The 20,932-nt window shown below is 51.7% G+C and overlaps 3 protein-coding genes across 6 annotated transcripts in view; all 3 read left to right on the forward strand.

Moving 5' to 3' along the window:
• The window catches only part of Ptk7 (protein tyrosine kinase 7 (inactive)), a 64,326-nt gene extending 63,273 nt beyond the window's left edge, over positions 1-1,053 (forward strand). Inside the window, exon 20 of the mRNA XM_052192692.1 lies at positions 60-1,053. Within this exon, the coding sequence (XP_052048652.1) occupies positions 60-220 (161 nt within the window). The 3' untranslated portion in view covers positions 221-1,053. The remainder of the gene's footprint in view (positions 1-59) is intronic.
• Positions 1,054-8,642: 7,589 nt separating this feature from the next.
• On the forward strand, positions 8,643-18,127 carry Srf (serum response factor). Of its 2 annotated transcripts, XM_052192627.1 has the most exons (7): positions 8,643-9,530; positions 11,056-11,322; positions 13,248-13,509; positions 14,043-14,162; positions 15,010-15,201; positions 15,575-15,651; positions 15,810-18,127. In XM_052192627.1, exons 1-7 carry the CDS (start codon positions 9,030-9,032, stop codon positions 15,903-15,905), a joined length of 1,515 nt encoding a protein of 504 aa, XP_052048587.1. In that variant the 5' UTR covers positions 8,643-9,029; the 3' UTR covers positions 15,906-18,127. The 2 variants fall into 2 exon arrangements, with proteins under 2 accessions (XP_052048587.1, XP_052048588.1); XM_052192628.1 differs by lacking the exon at positions 15,010-15,201.
• A 482-nt stretch (positions 18,128-18,609) lies between these two features.
• Positions 18,610-20,932, forward strand: part of Cul9 (cullin 9) — a 43,456-nt gene continuing 41,133 nt past the window's right edge. The window contains exon 1 of one of the 3 annotated variants that reach the window (XR_007979433.1): positions 18,610-18,707. The gene's annotated coding sequence lies outside the window, so the exon portion shown is untranslated. The remainder of the gene's footprint in view (positions 18,708-20,932) is intronic. The other 2 variants (XM_052192430.1, XM_052192429.1) reach the window with 2 other exon arrangements.

The raw sequence follows: 20,932 nt of genomic DNA on the forward strand, positions 1-20,932 counted from the left end.
GCAGGTATCAACAAGCCATTAAACATCTGGGCTAATGCTGCCCTCTGTGTGTTCCACAGACTTGCAGGCGGGGAAGGCTCGACTCCCGCAGCCGGAAGGCTGCCCGTCTAAGCTGTACCGGCTGATGCAGCGCTGCTGGGCTCCGAACCCCAAGGACCGGCCCTCCTTCAGTGAGATCGCCAGCGCCCTGGGAGACAGCCCTGCAGACAGCAAGCAGTGAGGAACCCCATAGGCTGAACCTCAGGACGGCGTGGGCAGGGGAGACCCCCTCTTGAGGGGAGCCTGCAGCATGATGGGCAAGATAACCCTGCCCTTGGCCCTGGGGTCCCTGCCCAAGCACAGCAGGCATTGCTGAAGTCTGACAGTGCTCAGGTGTTTCTCTTCGCCTCAGCCACTGGGGAGGCTGATTCAAACCCAGGCTGGGTGACTAAACCTCCAACTGGGCATCTTTCTTTGCCACCTCTTCCCTTATCAGGGACAGTATGGGTACCTCAGGTAACCCCAACTTCTGGCCCAAGACGTCTTTTGGCCAGGTCCAGCTCTGCCACTAATCTGCCAATGCTGCCTGGGAAGGTCTGGGCTGGGGCTGAGCTAGGTTTGGGGGACTTCTTTAATACACAACTATACTCAAAATTCCAGGATAACTCTGGGCACACAGGACCAACCGGCCTCTTGGCCCATGGGTCCCACCGAGGGGGGGTCTAGCAGGTCTCGAAGGACACAGCAGTGGAGTCCTCCCCACCATGGGCTTGTGCACACTAAGCCTCAGTCTCCTCTCCTCACCCTAAGTGCCTGGCAGATGAAGAAATGTTCCGGAGCTTTTGACACTTATATGCCCCGCCCCTTTTGTATGCACCATGGGCAGCCTTTGTATGTACTTGCAGCGTGGGGTGGGTGGGCTGGGGAGGTCAGGGTGAGCCCTAGAGGAAGTAGGGAGAGAGGGCCATCCTGCCGCATACTTTATTGTTGTTGTTGTTGTTGTTATTGTTTGTTTTATGATTTTGTTTTCATTTTTTACACTCGCTGCTCTCAATAAAGAAGCCTTTTTTTTTTTACAGCCTGTTTGTTAGACCCTTCACCGACTTTGTCCGTGAACAGTGTTCTTTGTTTCCTTCTCTTTGCTGGTCAGAAGGGACAATGAGACTTGTTGACATCTAGTAGGACTTGGATGGGATGGTCCCATAGATGCTCGTTCTGCTCACAGATGTCTCATAGGCCGCTTTTCCCCGGGTGACAGCCGCTTGCTTGTTCTTTGCCACGCAGGCCAGGAGTGTAGTAGTATGACGGACATGGAGAACCAGAAAGGGGGCCAATGGCATAGTCAGACTCTGAGTCCATGACTGTGAAACTAGGAAGGCCCGGAGCAGGAGAAATGGTTGCTAAGAGCACTGGCTGCTCTTGCAGAGGTCCTGGGTTTCAGTTTCAGGACCCACACAAGCAGAGGATTACAACTGACTGTAACTCCAGTTCAGAGAATCTAACACTCTCTCTTGGCACCAGTGGGCCAAAAGCGGGCCACAGGCACACACATACACACACTCACACATGAGATAAAAATCTTGAAAAAAAGAAAACTACAAAAAATGAGTTGGGAACTGAATGGTGGTGACACACACTTTTAATCCCAGAGGCAGAGGCAGGTCTGGCCTACAAAGCTGTTTTGGACAGCCATGCGCGTTACACTAAGAAACCTTGTCTTGAACCACCCACCGACCCAAAATGAGCTGGGAAGTGGGTCACTGGTTAAGATCCCTTCTTTGTTGATCTTGCAGAGGACGGGGTTCAGCTTAGCACCCACATGCCAGCTCACAATTGTCCCTAACTCCAGTTCCAGCATATCGGACCTTGCCCTCTTCTGTGTCCAGGTATCAGGCATGTACATGACACATATATGTATACATTCAGGCCAAACACCAATATACATAAAATAAATCTTTATTATAATTAAATACATACATATATTTTTTGATGATGGCTGCATAAAATACATGCATATATTAGAAAATATATACTTATATAAAACGTATGTTTATATTATATGTGTTTTTTAACATATATTCCCTAATATGTATACATTAGGTATAGGTATACACACACACACACACACACACACACACACACACGCGCGCGCGCGCGCGCGCGCGCGCGCGCGCGTATTCGGAAAGTACCTTAGGAGGGGCAGAGGGTGGAAGACTATGAGCTTTAGGCCTGCCTGAGCTCAAAATCTGTCAAAAAAAAAAATGAAGACAACAACAACAACAAAAAAACCCACTCAGTTAATAAGAGTACTTTCCTGGCATGCATGAGACATTAATTTTGATCCCCAAACATGAATCAGGAATGGAGGTATATTCCTTATCCCAGAATCTGGGAGGTAGAGGCAGGGATCAAGGCCAGGGGCTGGACAGATGGTATGCACTGGTCACCCTTCCGGAGCACACAGAGTTAATTCTCAAGTGCCCACTTAGCTCTCACAGCCATCTGTAACTCTGATTCTAGGGTATCTACCTACATGGGTACCAGGCACACACATAGAACACAGACATAAAACATGAAAAACACCCAAAAATAAAATAATAAAAATAATAAAAGTCATTTAATTAACAATAAAAAAGAACAAAGAAGTTCAAGGCCATTTTCAGCTACATAAAAAAAGGTCGCCTACTGGATCGTCTTCCCCGATCGTCACCCTTTGTGTGTTTGGACTGAATTGGAGACTGCTTCTCCTCACTAACTTTCCTATCTCTGAAGGGTACCAGTGTTAGGAGAGTCAACTGTATTCAAAAACCAAAAATATTTACTATTTTTAGTTTGTACATGCCAGTAGCTCAAGCGTGGTCTGAGAACAGTCTTCAAGCCACTGGGGTTAGTTTTGAGCTCCTGACTGCCGTGCCTCTATCTCCCGAGTGCTAGGACAGCAAGCATGTGCAACTGTGCAACTGTGCAGTTCAAAATCTTAACTCACGTTAGTTTTCTGTGCAGCCAGCATCGAGATCTACTTAACTCAGTTCTGCCCAGTTTCTTCGATTTTGCTTAAACATAAGAGAGAAAAAAATATATCAAAGTGTAATTCTGGATGTTAAAAACATGCGATGGTAGGCACCTACATAGTGTATCAGGTCCTTATTGTCCCAGACCTAGTGTACGGCTAAGCACTGTTAGCAGTGTGCATGAAAGAAAAGGAAGAGTCAAGATTTACTTGCATTATTTGTGTGTGTGTGTGTGCGCGTGCGCGCGCCTGTGAATGCAGACTCCTTAAGAGGGTGCTAAATTCCTTGTAGCTAGTAAGCCACCCAACATGGATTCTGGGAACCTAAACCTCTAGAGAGGCAGTGTGCACTTTTAACCACTGAGCCCCTTCCTGTCCATGATTGGCATTTACATTTTTTTTTAATTTATATTTTGCATCTGGGTGTTTTACCTGTCTGTGTACCATATGTTCCTGGTGCCCAAGGAGGCCAGAAGCAACCATTGGCTCTCCCTTGGAACTGTGAGCCACCATGTGGAGGCAGCTCCTGCATACTATGATATGCATACATTCACAGGTGAATACACACACACACACACACACAAATAAATGTAATAATGTGATGTTTTAAACACAAATGTTATATTATCCAAATATAACGCATCTATGAATTTTGATTGTTAGTTCAGGGCCTCATACTCCAGGCTGGCCTTTAATTCATTCAAGGATAACCTTAAACTTTCCCCCCCAATACTCTTGCTTCCACCTCCAGAGCCCTGAAGTTGCAGGTATGTACACCAGGCCTGGTGTTTGTGGGGCTGGCTAGGCAAGTACTCTATAAACTTTGCTACAGCCCCACACCGATGAATCCATTTTTTAAAGTGTCTTTTTTTAAATTAATGTATTTATTTTATGTATATGAGTACACTGGGTCATATACATGTACATGGGTCTTCAGACCCAACAGAAAAGGGCTTCAGATCCCATTACAGATAGCTGTGAGCCACCATGTGGTTGCTGAGAATTGAACTCAGGATCTCGGGAAGAGCAGTCAGTACCTTTAACCTCCGAACCATCTCTCCAGCTACCAGAATCCATTTTTTTTTTTATTTGGTTTTTTGGAGACAGGGTTTCTCTGTATAGCCCTGGCTGTCCTGGAACTCACTCTGTAGACCAGGCTGGCCGCAAACTCAGAAATCCGCCTGCCTATGCCTCCCAGAGTGCTGGGATTACAGGCATGTGCCACCACCGCCAGGCCAGAATCCATTTTTTTAAAAGATTTTTTTTGTATGTGCATGGGTATTAGTCCTGCATGTATGTTGATGTCACATGTGTGCCTGATGCCTACAGAGACCAGAAGAGTGTATACCCCATAAGTATAGCCCGGCAGGTGGCTTTGAGCTGGCATATGGCTGCCTGGACCCAAACCCAGGTCCTTTCCAAGAGCAGCTGGTGCTCTTGACCGCTGCGCCATCTCTCCAACCTGTGATTCCAGTTTTAATTCTATATCAGCAATGGCTTTGGCTCCTGAACCTGCAGTTGCCCAGCATTGTGCAGACCCGAGTCTCCCACTCCTTTCCTGTGGTGACAGGAGTTGGTGTGAACAAAGTCTTCAAGGAGGCAGTGACACAATCCAGTAAGCCCACAGAAAGAGCAGCACCTTGGATGGAAAGCTGAGGACAGGGTAGTGTTCCCCCCAGACTCCTCCCATGGTGGATGAGATGGAGAATTTCCTCACAGTACAGGACTCCAAATTCTTGGGAAGCCGGGTGGGATGAAACCTCAGGGCTGTGGATTTCAGATCCAGATTGGGCTGATTAGTCAACCCCCACCCTACCCCATCCCTGCTCTATCTGTGTTCCTTGAACCCTCCCAGAGCCAGCTTGTGTTATCAGACCTGTTCTGCCTCTTACGCTAATGCATTCCATATGTTTAAATACCTGTGGTGCAGATTAGTGGGGAAGAAACTCTTGGGAAATGGAAGTGGTGGGGAGCTCCTATTTTCAGAGACTTAGTGACTATACCTATATTATATGTGTTGGTACATGCATGTTCATGCTAGATTACAAGTCTCTTGGTAGTTCTCACATCTTCTGGACCGTGATTCATAGTAAATAGTACAATGGACGTTGTCACCCAGCACAGACATAAAGCAGATGAAATCAATTTTCCACCCTCTTGACCTATAAAATGGTACTTATATATAGCTCAGCCTATAGATAATGCAAACAAAAGTGGTTGGTGGTTTTTAGCTTTTGTTGAGTGTGTGTGTATCTGTGTGTGTGTGTGTGGTGTTTTGAGAAAGGGTCTCACTATGTAGTCCTGGCTGGCCTGGAACTCACAGACATTGGTATGCCTCCACCAGAGTGCTGAGATTACAGGTACAGTCTACCCCCACATGGTTCAAATGGGACTTCTATGTGACAATACTAAAACTGGGTGTGGTGGCTCCAGTCCATCGGAGTACATGTTCAAAGTCTTCCTCAGCTACATAGTGAAGTCAGTACCAGCCTGTGATCAGTGAGACTTTGATACCTGATACTTAACTTTGTGTTTTGTTTTTGGCTGTATGACTGAGTATAGCAGATGTAGGATAGCCTTGATTGTCCTTCCTCAGAGTCTGTCCACTGAATTTATTTGTTTGTTTGCTTTTTGAGACAGGGTTTCTCTGTGTAGCCCTGGCTGTCCTGGAACTCACTCTGGAGACCAGGCTGGCCTCGAACTCAGAGGTCTGTCTGCTTTTATTCTACTTTGTGCCTGTGTATGGGAGCACATGCACTACAGTGTGTGTGTGTGTGTGTATGTGTGTGTGTATGTGTGTGTGTGTATGTGTATGTGTGTGTGTATGTGTATGTGTGTGTGTATGTATGTGTGTGTGTGTATGTATGTGTGTGTGTGTGTGTGTATGTATGTGTGTGTGTGTGTGTGTAGAGGACAGCTTTTGAGAGCTGGGCCTTTGCTTTCACCAGTTTGGTTTCAGGTTGAACTCAGTAATCAGACATGGAAGTGTCTTTACCTACTGAGTCATGTCACTAGCCCAGGCCTAGATGGTTATGACATGATCGGTTTGTCACTCAAATGGAGACTGCCACATAGAGGTCCCCTGAGTGACAGGGGCCCCAGCTGTCTGTTTCCCCCTGGCACCGAAGTAGATACGAGCATGAGCCACCAAAGCTGGCTTATTTTTTTGACATGAGCTCTGGGTTTTGAACTCAAATCTTTTAAGTTTTTGGCTCAGTACTTAATTGTGTGCCTGTGCGTGTGCCTGTGTGTGCGTGCACACATTACTTACATTACTAAGGCTAGCCCTTAGACCCATGGTCATCCTTCTAGTGATCTTCCTGGGTGTTGCAAGGATGAAGCCACCCCATCTAGCTGGCTTATTTGTTGCTACCAGTTCAATGAACCGATCGCTTTATCTTCACAACACTTAAAGGAAACCCATTTCATTAAATACACCAGGATGTTCATGCACAGACTGGGGTGACTTGCCACGTGTAGCCCCTCTTGCCTAGCCCCAGACCCCTGCTGTGGCTTCCTTTACTCTTTGTCCTCTTTAAATCTGTATTCAGATGCTGAGGGATGGAGTCTGTCGTAGGGTTTTTATTGCTGTGATGAAACACCATGGCCAAAAAGCTAGTTGGAGCGGAAAGGATTTATTCAGCTTACACTTCCACATTGCTGTTCATCATCAAAGGAAATCAGGATAGGAACTCAAACAGGACAGCAACCTGAAGGCAGGAGCTGAGCTGATGCAGAGGCTATGGAGGGGTGAGGGATGCTGCTTACTGAAATGCTAATGGCTTGCTCAGCCTGCTTCCTTCCTTTCTTTCTTTCTTTTTTTTTTTTTTTTTTTGAGACAGGGTTTCTTTGTGTAGCCCTGGCTGTCCTGGAACTCACTATGTAGATCAGGCTGGCCTTGAACTCAGAAATCCCCCTGCCTCTGCCTCCCAGTGCTGGGCTTAAAGGCTGTTCCACCACTGCCCAGCAATCTGCTTTCTTATAGAACCCAGGACCACCAGCCCAGGGATGGCCCCACCCACAATGGGCTGGGCCCTCCCCCATTGATCACTAATGGAGGAACTGTCCTACAGTTAAATCTCATGGAGGTATTTCCTCAACAGAGTCTCCTTCCTCTCTGATGACTCTAGCTTGTGTCAAGTCGACACCAAACCACCAAACTAGCCAGTACAGGTACCAACACCAGAGAATGGACCAGGTCACTTGTTTGCAGGCACAGGCCTGCAGAGGCAGACATTTTATTTGAATATTTTTTTTAGATTTATTTTTATGTGCATTGGTGTTTTGCCTATGTGTATGTCTGTGTGAGGATGTCAGATCACCTGGAACAGGAGTTACAGACAGCTGTGATTTACCATGTGGGTGCTGGGGATTGAACCCAGGTCCTCTGGGAGAGCAGCTGGTACTCTTTTTTTTTTTTTTTTTTTGGTTTTTCGAGACAGGGTTTCTCTGTGTAGCCCTGGCTGTCCTGGAACTCACTTTGTAGACCAGGCTGGCCTCGAACCAGAAATCCGCCTGCCTCTGCCTCCCAAGTGCTGGGATTACAGTCGTGCGCCACCACCGCCCGGCTGCAGCTGGTACTCTTAACTGCTGAGCCATCTCTTCAACTCCCTATGTTTGAATAATTTTCTTTTTGACTGGTTTTGCTAGTAGTCCTGGCTGGCTTAGCATTCACTATGTAGGCCAGGTTGGCTTTGAACTCCAGGCAATTCTCCTGCCTCAGCCTCAGGAACAGCTAGAATTAAATGTGTGCACTACTACGCTGTCTGGTCAGATATACTTTCAGTAACTTAGAAATCCAAGATATTTTCTCTATCTTGGAGCAAAGAGTCAGACTCTCAGACCCTTAACTTGGGCTTTGTAACACCACGTTTTAACCTTTATATCTTTTTTTTTTTTTAAAAAATCCTCCTATGGACGTGTAATGTTGATCAATCCCTTGCTTAAATTTTCTATCCCACTGTACTTTTAGGCCTTTGCTTTATCCTGGAGACCACCCCCCCTCTCTCTTTCAGCACAGCCGGCAGCTGGAAGTCTTCACTGACCTCTCCCTCTCCGCCCTGCCCCCATCATGGATAGGAGGATGTCTCTGTGCCTCCTCCAGATGTGTGTCTGCCAAAGATACCCCTCCACCCCCAGTGTAGAGGATGATGAACGACGTGACCTCGCAGCCAGACTAGTGGGAAAGTGTTGATCCTTTGAAAAGAGAGGGAAAGGCAAGTGTGTGCTGTAGGGGAGTCACTGGGCTAGCAAGTCGGAACACTCAGGAAGTGGTAGGAGAGGCGCTCCAATCTATTCCTGCCCTCCTTGGAATTAGGAAGTCTTTTTCCTCATTTATTTCAAATCCCAATCCATTCAAGGGTTCCCTCTTCTGCCTTCCAGTCCTCTCTCAGGCTAACTCTATGATAGTTTCAATACTCCACTACTCTCCAACGCAGGGGGGTGGAACTGGCTCGGCTCCACTGTTCCTTTAAGGAGTTGGCTCCTCCCCCTACGGAATCGCTGTCTGACGCGGGATGACAGCAGCGAGTTCGGTATGTCTATGCAAATAAGTATCCCCTTCGGGCCAATGGGAAGCGGAGGTGCCGGAAGCGCGGACCAATGGGGCGGGGGCGCTGGGGCTCGCCATATAAGGAGCGGCCTCGCCATAAAAGGAAACATTGTATCTCTTTATATGGGGGGGGAAGGGTTGGGGGATACCTCCGCAGCCAGCGCGTGGTCCCGGCCCCCTCCACCCGCGGTCTCGGCCGCGGCCAGCAGCCCCTGCCCCGCGGGGGACGCTGACGGCCGCAGGGCGCGCCTCCCCGGCACACGGACAGGGGGCGCTGCGCGCGGCCTGGGGCAACCCCGGCCATAGGGACAGGAAAGTGAGGGCCCAGGTCGGCCCGGGCGTGCAGGGGCCCCGGGTTCGCAGCGGCGGCCGCGGCAGCAAGAGCGGCTTTAGCAGCAGCGGGAGTGCCGTGTGGAACCGGGAAGCCGATGGCGGCAGCGGCCCCGATTCCTCGCTGACTTGCCCGTCCGCCCTCCTGCACTGAGCGCCATGTTACCGAGCCAAGCTGGGGCCGCGGCGGCTCTGGGCCGGGGCTCGGCCCTGGGGGGCAGCCTGAACCGGACCCCGTCGGGGCGGCCGGGCGGCGGCGGTGGGACTCGTGGGGCGAACGGGGGCCGGGTCCCCGGGAACGGCGCGGGGCTCGGCCAGAGTCGCCTAGAGCGGGAGGCTGCAGCGGCAGCGGCGCCCACCGCCGGGGCCCTCTACAGCGGCAGCGAGGGCGACTCTGAGTCCGGCGAGGAGGAGGAGCTGGGCGCCGAGCGGCGCGGCCTCAAGCGGAGTCTGAGCGAGATGGAGCTCGGCGTGGTAGTCGGTGGGCCTGAGGCGGCGGCGGCGGCCGCCGGGGGCTACGGGCCGGTGAGCGGCGCGGTGAGCGGGGCCAAGCCGGGGAAGAAGACCCGGGGCCGCGTGAAGATCAAGATGGAGTTCATCGACAACAAGCTGCGGCGCTACACGACCTTCAGCAAGAGGAAGACGGGCATCATGAAGAAGGTACCGGAGCCGGAGGTTGGCGCGCCCCGGGGGGACCCGGAGGGTGGGATGCGCTCTAAGGTAGCCCGGGAGCGAGGCAGAACTGAGGCGGAGGTGATAGGCGGGCTAGTCCGCAGGAGGTGTGTGGGAGGGGATGGTTGTACCCTGGCCGGGCGAGAGGGGAGGGGCCGCAGGGGAAATGTGGGGAGAGGGGAGATGCTGCGAACGTCCGGAATCCAGGGCAAAGGCGCCGAGGTGGGAGTGACCAGCGCGCGGGAGGGAGAACGAGGGTCCTGCAGGAGTGCAGGAGGCCGGCAGGAAGGTGGAGAACAGGACGCGGGGATCCGCAGATCCACTGTGTCCCGGTGTGCGGGAAGGGCGGTGGAAAAGGGAGCAGACGGTTCGGAGATGAGGAGGCAGGAGTTGGATGACAGCAGTGAGCGAGCTTGAGTGGGAGGCAAGGTGGGCATCGCTAGAGGCTTGAAGGACAGGCAGGCAGGGTTAGGGACCAGGTGAGGAAGCTACGCGGGAGAACTGCAGCTGCTGCCTTGAGGAACAGCAAGCTGGGACCAAGTCCCGCCCTGGCCATGTGTCTTCCGTTGCTGTCTGTGGAAATCTCACGCTGCCCCGGGGCTGGCTGCAGAATCGCTGGCCTTTGGGGACAGGTAGGGTTTCCAGCTCTAGAGCAAATCAGTGCATGGAAAGTTGGGGGAAGTCAGGAAGATTTGTAGAAGTATCATTTGCCAGACGATATCCTATCAAAAGTGGAAAGGATAGGAGTCGTCTTGGAATCTAGAAGATACGGGAAGGGATGGAAGCAGAGAGACTGGGAAAGCACCTAAAACCTGGGTGGGAACCGGGGTTGTTATCTATTCTTGTAGAGGCTGCAGCTGCTTCCAAGGTGGGTTGTACATTTTAGCTGGGTTCTCATAGCAGAATATCTACTGCAAATGTAGCTCTCATAGTTTTGGGTGCTTTTATCAATAACCCTTGATCATCATGGAGAAGGTTTTGGGAAAAGGTAGAAAGTACCTTTCCTCCTTCCATCCCAAGTCGAAAGAGAAGTGTAGTATTAGAGGGCAAAAGAAGTGAGGCTACGGCAACAGGTTAGAGCCTGTGCAGTGTTCTGGCAGGGAACATGGGCAGTTTGGCAGTTTGGTGGCTGTTAACACAAATACGATGTGAGTTCTAGTGTGGTAGGGACCTCACTGTCCCTGTGACAGTGGGGAAGAAGCGGATGCCAAGCAGTGTTAGGGGATAGCTAATTGTGGCTCTGTGTGTCCACCTTGAGGTTATAAACTCAATCCCTGCTGGAAGCTATTCCTGTTTGCTTGGGGTACCTGCAGGCGATGGGCCTGCTTCTTAAAGGACATTAGTAGTTCCTCTGCTTCCAGCTCACCTTGAGCTGTCTAGATAGGACCCCGCTGCAGTCACTAGAGATGAAGGTCATCCTGGAGTCAGTGCTGGAGATCACCTTCGAATTTTTCCCCAGGGAACTAGTGAGGAAAAGTGTTGCTGACCTGCCCATCTCCTCCCAACTCCCCAGGCCTATGAGCTGTCCACGCTGACAGGGACACAGGTGCTGTTGCTGGTGGCCAGTGAGACAGGCCATGTGTATACCTTTGCCACCCGCAAACTGCAGCCCATGATCACCAGTGAGACCGGCAAGGCACTGATTCAGACCTGCCTCAACTCGCCAGACTCTCCACCCCGCTCAGACCCCACCACAGACCAGAGAATGAGTGCCACTGGCTTTGAAGAGCCAGATCTCACCTACCAGGTGTCGGAGTCTGACAGCAGTGGGGAAACAAAGGTGTGTTTTTGGGTCACCTATGTGGGAGGCTGGGTTGGGGGGCAGGAATCCCTTTCCTCTCTTGGACTAGCATAGGTACATAGCCGCTCTTAGTGATGAGGAGTGGGGACAGGTTAGTGTTCCTTATCCTAGGAGACAGGTGTCCATCCTCCATTCCTGACAGGAGGCCGTCCCCTAGATAAGCGGGCGGCCTCCGTGCCCATATAAGGCCGGTTCGGGCTCCACGCCGGCCTCCCGCCCGTAGCCCGCCTGCCTGGCAAGGCTTTCGCATTCCTCCCGCCAGCTGTCTCCCCGCTGGGGGCGGGGGTGTAGTTTGGCCCTGCCCTCCTGGCAGGCTGGGAATAGGAAGGGCACTCTCCCGGGTCCAGGGCCCTGAGAACCCACTACTGTTGCCAAGAGAGCAGTCAGATTGGGTGAGGGACTACCTTAGTAGTGAGCCTTACACCGGGTGTTCAGGATACCCAGGCCTGGGCTGTGTAGGAAGAGTATTGGCTTGCTACTAAGGATGCCAGCTCTAGTTATGCCTCCCCCTTATTCCCAGTAAGGAGAAAGGGGCGGGTCTTCCTGCTTGCTGTTTGTGGAGCTCCGCCTTCCGGGTGCTTAACAACTGGCCAATGGGAGGAAGCGGCACTGTTTGCCTTAGCAACGCCTTTACCAATCAAAGGTCTTGGGGACCGTTGCTTAGCAAACATCCCACTCAGACCCACCCTTGCCTTTTGAATCTTCTGCCTGAAGTCAGGATCTAGGCCTGGTGGCTGCTTGGTTCTCAAGTCCTGACTTCTTGCTCACTGCCCTTAAGAACATAGGCTCTCTAAGAGTCCGTACCCCAGGACCCCCTTTACCTGTTACCTGTTACCTGCCGCCATTTCCAGCATGTGTAGGCCTCATTACTATACACGTGGGTAAGCTCCTTCCTTGGTCGTTGATCTTTGGCTAAAGTGCTTCCCTGTCAGGCCTTCATGAACCCTCTTGAACTTTATGTTCTTTGAAAGTGCCAGTCCTTGCTTTAGAGCCCAGCAGTTCCGAGCCATGAGAATCCTTTTAAAGAGAACATAAACCTAACACTCTTGTTTGGTGAAGAGGAGATTAAGGGGAATAAAAGGGGAGTGACTGTCTTGGGGTCACCCAGAGCTAGAGACACACTGAATGAGATTTGTACCATTCACTGGGGCAAAGAATGTGCTGGAGGTTTCCTTCAGAGAGCTGCGCATGTCTGTTTTTGTCTTGCTTTCTCTAAGTGGTTTTAAGAATGCTAGCCTGCTTAATCTTTTAACAGCCTCTGAGTTAAGTAGTTGTATTTTTTGTTTGTTCTGTAGCGTTCATTTATTATTTTGAGACATGGTCTTTCTATGTAGGCCTGGCTATCCTGAAACTTACTATGTAGGCCAACCTGACTTCCCATTTACTGAGATCCTCCTGCCTCTGTCTTCTGAGTGCTAGGATTGTAGGCATTTGCCATCACACCTGCCTTTATGTTTTTAATTTTTAAGTTTTGAGACTATACAGTAAGAACTGTATAGTATAGACTAAGCTAGCCTTGAGCGCATGGCAAGCCTCCTGCCTCAGCCTCCCAAGTGCTAGGATTCCAGGCCTTGCCACTGTGCCCAGGAACAGTTTCATGTCTTGCATGGTGCAGTTATAACTAGGGTTTTAACTGAAATATGGATTTGAGCTTGAATTCTCAATTCACACAAAGCTACTACAGGGATAAGGTCCCTGTTAGAAGCTCACTGCTCAGCCGGGCGGTGGTGGCGCACGCCTGTAATCCCAGCCAGCACTTAGGAGGCAGAGGCAGGTGGATTTCTGAGTTCGAGGCCAGCCTCTTCTACAGAGTGAGTTCCAGGACAGCCAGGGCTACACAGAGAAACCTTGTCTCGAAAAAAAAAAAAAAGAAGCTCACTGCTCCATCTTTACTCTGGGTGTAGGACACACTGAAGCCAGCATTCACAGTCACCAACCTGCCGGGTACCACCTCCACCATCCAAACAGCACCCAGCACCTCTACCACCATGCAAGTCAGCAGCGGCCCCTCCTTCCCCATCACCAACTACCTGGCACCAGTGTCTGCTAGTGTCAGCCCCAGCGCTGTCAGCAGTGCCAACGGGACTGTGCTCAAGAGCACAGGCAGCGGGCCTGTGTCCTCCGGGGGCCTTATGCAGCTGCCCACCAGCTTCACCCTCATGCCTGGTGAGTCACAACAGGCAGGGAGAGGTCTGCTCTCTGGGACAAATTGAGGGTGTTGAGTGATTTTAGGGCTAGTACCAGAAGGACCTCTTTCTTTGGCAAGAAGGAGGGTAACCATGGGTCGGAGCCAAAGAGAATCATCTCATCTCCCTTTGGAAGGCATGCTCTGCCCAGTGGGATAGATCCCTGTTGTTGGTGTATAAGTTTCGTCTCCACACTGGTCTTGTGTGCCCAGCTCGCCCTTGTACCTCCATTGCTGTGGGGATGTCTCTCCTCCTTATCTGCTGTGACTGGGGGCCGATTATGGCTTCGGTGGATTAAGGCTAGCTCCCTGTCAGCTGAAGATGGAGCAAAGCTCGGGGCAGGAGGAAGAGGGAAATCACTTCATTCAGAGCATGCAGAACTTCTTCAGGTCCCAGGGGAAAGTGACAGGAATTGAGAGCCAGTGTATGGGACCTTGGGAATATAGTTCTCCAACATGTTTGAAGGTGACAGCTGCATAGGATGGAACCAAAGTAAAACACTGTGTCTTGTAGGTGGGGCAGTGGCCCAGCAGGTCCCTGTGCAGGCCATTCATGTGCACCAGGCCTCACAGCAAGCGTCTCCCTCTCGTGACAGCAGCACAGACCTCACGCAGACCTCCTCCAGTGGGACAGGTATGACTTTGCCACTCTCCTCCCCCACCCCAATGTCCTGCCTTCCCACAGGAAGCCTAAAAGTAGATACTTAGCAGCATGTCTCTCTTGGTCCAAGGACCCCAGGAAATTGACTAGGTAGAAACTGGGGCTTCTGGCCTCATCCTTTGAGGAAAGCTAGGTGAGCGTGGCTGAGGTTTGAACCCTGCTCTGTAGTGGGGAATCGAGGAAGAAATAAGGGACCATTTAAAAATTATCTGCTCAGTAACCAGGGAGGACCAAGAGCAGTTCTCACCATCCGAGACACTGAGTCTCACACAGTTCCAGCTCCTCTCAGTTGCTGCTGGTCTTTCCAGGAATTGTAGTGAACCCTCACATTTAAGTTACTGCCATTCCGATCTTGGCTATTACACATTAGCTGAATCCCTTCTGGTCTAGGGACTGGAGTACCTGGGAATTGGGGGACAAGCAGGAGTCTCCAGTGAGTCAGTTCCCATGTTAACATTTGAGATGTGCTTGACTCAAGGATGAACTTGTTAGGTGTAAGTTTAGGAAGAGTGAGGAGGATATGAGCGATGGAGTTTCTGAAGAGACTGCCCTGGCTTTCCTGAGAGGAGGCCATTGTAGGGATCCTAGGGTCTGGGCACAGACACTTTGATGGATGCCCAGTCCACACTAGAACAGTGGGCTGTTGTGCTCAGAAGAAAAAGTTAGGCTTTATTGTCGTTGTTGACAAGGAGCAAAGAAACAAGCTTTTGAAAACCTTGTGCCATAGGACATGGTACAAAGATCCTGAGCTCGGCATCCGGGGGCAGAACGAGAGGTGCCGGGAGAGATCAGCTCCCTGATGTGTGTCTGTGTTTTCCAGTGACGTTGCCCGCCACCATCATGACGTCGTCTGTTCCCACAACTGTGGGTGGCCACATGATGTACCCTAGTCCCCATGCAGTGATGTATGCCCCCACCTCGGGCCTGGCTGATGGCAGCCTCACCGTGCTCAATGCCTTCTCTCAGGCACCATCCACCATGCAGGTGTCCCACAGCCAGGTCCAGGAGCCAGGTGAGGGAAGGGCTGAAGAAAGAAGGACCATGTATCTCTCCCTTTCACAGGCACTGTGCGCCCAGCTCCACTGACACGCACCCTCGCCCCCATTTCCCTCTCCCCGATGCCCACACGAATTCCTGCACAAACGCACGGATCTGGGCATTCTCACAGTCAATGGACAAGGGCCCTTATTCGTTTGGATACTCATACGCATGTAAACCCTCACACCACAGGCACCCCCATGCTGTGTGTGCGTGAGACACTATGGGGCACACACCCTTGGGCTCGTGTCGGAGGCTTCCCAGACACTTGTGCATATCATGCTCCTCTGAGATCTCGAGCTCCTCCTGAGCAAGTGAGTGAGTGTCTCCCGTGCTTTCCGATGCAGGTGGTGTCCCTCAGGTGTTCCTGACAGCACCGTCTGGGACCGTGCAGATCCCTGTCTCTGCAGTTCAGCTTCACCAGGTATGGTGGACTCCTACCTGTCCCGCCCAGCTCAGCCAGTCTCCCCTAGCAAAGGGCCGGCTGTTTCTGCTTACGCAGTGCCGGAACAGCCGGCCAGCAGGGGGCGCCCAAGCCTGCTTGTCTCTCTCCTCCTGTCCTCACACTCCTCCTCCTTACAGATGGCTGTGATAGGGCAGCAAGCTGGGAGCAGCAGCAACCTTACCGAGCTACAGGTGGTGAACTTGGACGCCCCCCACAGCACCAAGAGTGAATGATCCGCCCGCCACCCTGGACAGACGGCCCACGGGACGGCACCACTTATTTATTGTTGCCTTTTCACGGTTTCTTTACACACACATTGACTGGCCGAAGGAGGGAGGCGGGGAGAAGGAGTGGGCAGCCACAGGACTATGCCCTCTCACTCCAGCCAAAGAAACGGGCCTGCCTGCCCTCCCAGCCCCTCCTTCCTGCTCTACCTGTCATGCTGTTGATGGTGGAGTTTCTCCCTCCTCAGACCCCTGCCAGCTTGGCTCAATGTTTGCTGAGTATTAGCTTACCCAGCGGGACTGTGCCCGCCTTCCCACTCACAGGCCTTCTGTGGGACTGGGCACAGTGGTCCTCTCAGAGGAAGCATCTGGGGCCCTCTCTCCAGCCCCTTTGGCGACCTCTGGTTAGCTCTGTGTCTGCCAAGGTCTGGGTCAAAAGAGCCCTGCCCCTGCCCCTCAGGGAGCCAGCTGGGAGAGATGGGCTTCTTCCTCACACATCGCCCTCACCCTCTGCCCCTTCCAGCTCCTGAAACAGCCGGGCCTGTGCTGGGCAGGCTGCTGGGCCGCCCGCCGGCCGGCCTGCCCTGCCTCTGTCGCCATGGACCTCCAGGGGCCCTGGGTTGGAGGGACCACCATTAGCGTTCCCTCCCTGCCCTTGGGCTTCCCCTTCTCCCAGCTGCTTTACTTAAAAGTTGATTTTGAACTTTTTATTTGAGGAGATGAAGTGAAAACAAATCTATAAATATATATTTTTAAAATATTTAACTTTTTTTTAATGGCGTTTTTCTCATCCCCCTCTCTGCCCACACTCCCCGTTCCTGGGGAAGCTCTTGGGCTCCCCAGAACTGTCTGAGCCCCTGGGGACAGCCACCCCATGAGCTCGGGACCACCAGTGTCTGTGTGGAAGATTCTGGGATTGCTCCACATCCTGGGTTCTCTCCAGGAGAAAGCTGGGGGAGGGGCCCTCAGGCCATGCCACAAAAGGGGGGTGGGAGGGTGACCCACAGTTCTAGGCCTCTTTTGCCCTCTAGGGTTGTTGCTAGGAAGAGGGACAAGGGAGACCAAATGTGGGGGTGGGGCGGGGGGGGGTCAGGTAGAGGAGATTGATTTCCTTTGTGCCACAGCATGATCATTGCAGCCTTGTGCTCCCCTGGGCTTGGGCACCTGGGGCCCAAGGTGCAGTGAGCAGGATGGGGTTCAGGAGGTAGGGAGACACAGGAATGGGGGTCAGAGGTTGGAGCAGCTCTTGGGCTGAGCGCAGCAATGGGGAGCCAGAGCGGGCAGCTCTCCCAGGGAGTGAGCAGCTACTGTAACTTTTTTAAATTAAGACAAAAAGCCTTGAAGAAAATGACTTTATTTTTCTAAGTGTAACCTCAGTATTTATGTAATTTGTACAGGGCCATGTCCCATCCCTTAAGATCCCATTGGGGACGTTGAGGGTGGGCTAGCGTAGGGAGGGTGTGTTACCCTGTGATAGAGCCAGCCTAAACCACCTGTATCCGTTAAGGAGCTTTGAGGCGGGCAGCAGCTACGACCCCTCGCTCCTGCCTTCCGTAGGAACAGCCTGCTTCTGTGGTTAGGTAAGGGGTAGGGAAGGTTTTTGCACAGGCTATGTATCCTGGGGAGGATCTGCTGACACGTTTGAGAGCCCTCTCAACCTCTAATCCCCATTGCTGCCTTCCCCACCTGGGATGCCACCTTTCTGGCCTTTCTCCTGGAAATTGCTGGGGCGTTTGGGTGGCTTTCAAGACTGGGGCATGGTAAACCAGGGGCCAGAGTTGGGGGCTTGGGACTCAGGTCTGTAACTGCCCAGCCCCCTTCTCTGCTCATTTCACTCCACTGCCGCCCATTCAGCCCCTCCCCCAACACGGAGGTGGTGTTGATTCCTCCTCACAAAAGATAGAGCCTGGGCGAGTGAATCAGGCAAAGTGCTTACCACGATGTGTGCTGTGTGATTGTGGCCTTGGGAGAACCTATTTGTCAGGACTGAGGTGGCATTTCTATGTGCAGTGACCCTTGGTGTTTCCCTTCCTAAGTGGCTCTGGGGGGGTGTGTGCCTGTGCCTGGGTGTGTCTGTGTGAATGTGGAGTGCGCGTGGTTATAGCCGTGGTTTCTGCTTCTCCTGGGATGTTGACCCAGGAATAGTGGACGTGGCCACATCCTCTGTACAGAGCTTTCTTTTGTATTAAAAAAAAAATACTCTTTCAATAAATGTATCATTTTTGTGCACAGACTGGGGTCTTTGGCTGTGTCTTTGGGATCTTTTCAGCATCGGGAGGGAGGAGGGAACACAATCCCTTAAAGTCTGCCCCAAGACTGTTCAATCCTACGTGATTGAAGAGATCTGGGCTGGGGACTTTCTCGCCATGCGTGGTTTTGCCAGCAGCTCAGGAAAGATTTTACTTAAAAGTCAAAATGGTCCAATGACCTAAAATACTTCAGGGTTTGGGGCGTGCTGGGAAATAGCACACACACACACACACACACACACACACGTTATGAGGTGATGGGAGTATGGGTTAAGTAATGCAGGAATGGGTGCTGGGGTGAGCGGAAGAGGAAGGTGGACCCGGTGAAGCACAGGATACCGGGCTCCCTGGGAAGGACACCGGCTGCGGACACCCGCGGCTAATACGCATGCTCCACTCACGCGTCGCTTTGCCACGCTCGCAATGGGCCACGGTAGGACCCGTAGTCGCCCGGGCCGTGCGTGCGCCCGGCGTGTGACCCGGAAAGGAGCCGTGGAGGAGGCGGGCCGAGCTGCGGGACCCGCTGCTGGGTGACAGCGAGGGTCCAGCCGGGCGGTGAGAGGTGAGAAGAGAGCTCTGCGCCTAGCCATCCCTTCTCCTCTTTTCCTTTCCCAACCCCCTCCAAGTCCCTTATCCCTTCCTCCCGGATTGGAGGGGTAAGTCTGGGAAGCAGGTCCTGTCAGCTCGCGACCGCGCCCCGCCATCCCCGCACCCCCCACCCCGCCCCGGCCATTCCCCGCGTGGTGTTGGGCCGCCTCCGCTGTTTCTCTGGAGTCTAGCTTGGACGCGATGCTGCTGCTTTCTGTTCAGTCCCCGCAGCCAGGCGTCTCCTTCACGACTCTACAGCTTCTGGTCTAGGCTCTCCCTATGCCGTCCCCGCCCCCCAGGCCTAGGGGATGGTTTGGCTTGGCGGCATGTTTGTCAACAGCTATAAGAGCATCAATGGTTATCTGCTAGCCTTCCTTCCATGCTAAGTGAATCCCAACCGCACAGAGGTTCACACCTTATTTGACTCCTCCTCCTTTCTTCTGCTTACCTCCTATCCATGCGCCCTGACGTGTCTCCTGCCCCGATCTTTCTGATCACCGGGGTTCTTTTATCTAGGTACACCTTCTATTTTACTCTCTCCATTGCACTGTTTCAAATCACACATACCTTCCCCTGATCATTTTATTTTCATTAATATTCTGCTTTAATAATCTCTCTTATCTGATGCCTGCAACCTACTGTCCCCAGATTATGTTGTAATACTTTACTGAGCATTTCTGTGCTGACGATGTTCGGTTTTGTTACTGTTTTAAAGATTTATGTATTTTATCTATATGAGTAACTGTCTTCAGATACTCCAGAAGAAGGCATCAGATCGAGTTACAGATGGTTGTGAGCCAACATGGTATGTGGTTGCTGGGAATTGAACTCAGGACCTCTAGAATTGCAGTCAGGTTCTTAACTGCTGAGCCATCTCTCCAGCCCTTAAAGACAGCCTTACTGTGTAGTTTGGGCTTAGCCGGGAATTTTCTGTGTGTGGCTTAGCTGGACCTTCGAGATTTGTGATCATTCTTTTGCCTCAGTCTCCTGAATATCAAGATTATAGGCGTGTGCTAGCACACCGGGCTTAAATTCATAGCCTTTATAAAGGATATTTATGAGACCGGGGATGTAGCTCAGTTGGTAGAGTGTTGCCTAGCACCCAAGAAGCCCTGGGTTCAATCCCCAGCACCCATAGAGTGCTAAAACCATCTCTCACTCCAGGGGATCTGATGCCCTCTTCTGGCCTCCAAGAGCAGCATGCAGATGCTGCACAGACAAATGCACAAACAAAATACATACATATATTTTATTTTAAAGTAAATTTAAAAACTATTTATTTTATGTGCACGAGTGTTTTGTCTGTATGTATGTGCAGTGCCCTTGGAGGTCAGAAGAGCGTGTCAGACCCTTGGGATTGGAGTTAGAGATGGTCTAGAGCTTCCATGTTGGTGCTGCCATGTTGGTGCTAGGATTGGCCCTTGGTTATCTTGTTGGCCCCTAATCATCTCTTTAGTGCCCCCTCCCCTGTAGTGAGAATTCTGGAATTTGGGTTTCTTTAAAAGACAGAAATATAAGAATGTGCTTTTGTAGCCGGGCGGTGGTGGCGCACGCCTATAATCCCAGCACTTTGGGAGGCAGAGGCAGGCAGATTTCTGAGTTCAAGGCCAGCCTGGTCTACAGAGTGAGTTCCAGGACAGTCAGGGCTACACAGAGAAACCCTGTCTCGAAAAAACCAAATCCAAAAAAACAAAAAAAGAATGTGCTTTTATAGCAGGGGCCGTGGTGGCATGCACCTTTAATCCCAGCATTTGGGAGGCAGAGGCAGGTGGATTTCCGAGTTCAAGGCCAGTCTGGTCTACAGAGTGAGTTCCAGGACAGTCAGGGTTACACAGAGAAACCCTGTCTCGAAAAACTAAAAACTAAAAACTAAAAACTAAAAAACAAAAAAAAAAAACCTGTGTTTTTGTTTTAATCCCAGGTGTAGAGCTGCCAGGGTGGGGTGGGGTGGGGTGGGGTGGGGTGGGGGGTGGGGGCTGCTTCAGACTGTCTGCACCCACTGACTGTGATTTGCCTTGTGCCCCAGCAGAAGGGTGGTTTTGCCAGCTACAGACAAGTTCTGTGATTGTGTGCAAAGTACATAAGTGCTAGGGTCTCCCAACGGCCCCTGGAGTGCTTGTTGGCCATTAAGGAGGTTGGCTGTGGTTTGTTAGTAGCCAGAGGTCAAAGAAGAAACAAAAGGAAAGAATTTCGACTCAG

The sequence above is a fragment of the Apodemus sylvaticus genome, chromosome 9 (assembly GCF_947179515.1).
Source record: "Apodemus sylvaticus chromosome 9, mApoSyl1.1, whole genome shotgun sequence".
NCBI lineage: Eukaryota > Metazoa > Chordata > Mammalia > Rodentia > Muridae > Apodemus > Apodemus sylvaticus.

Excerpts from the sequence above, each read along its gene's own strand:
- Srf (XM_052192627.1), top strand. The coding sequence starts at position 9,030 with ATGTTACCGAGCCAAGCTGGGGCCGCGGCGGCTCTGGGCCGGGGCTCG. Across the intron at positions 14,163-15,009 it reads GACCTCCTCCAGTGGGACAG|TGACGTTGCCCGCCACCATC; the intron begins GTATGACTTTGC and ends TGTGTTTTCCAG. Across the intron at positions 15,652-15,809 it reads CTGCAGTTCAGCTTCACCAG|ATGGCTGTGATAGGGCAGCA; the intron begins GTATGGTGGACT and ends TCCTCCTTACAG.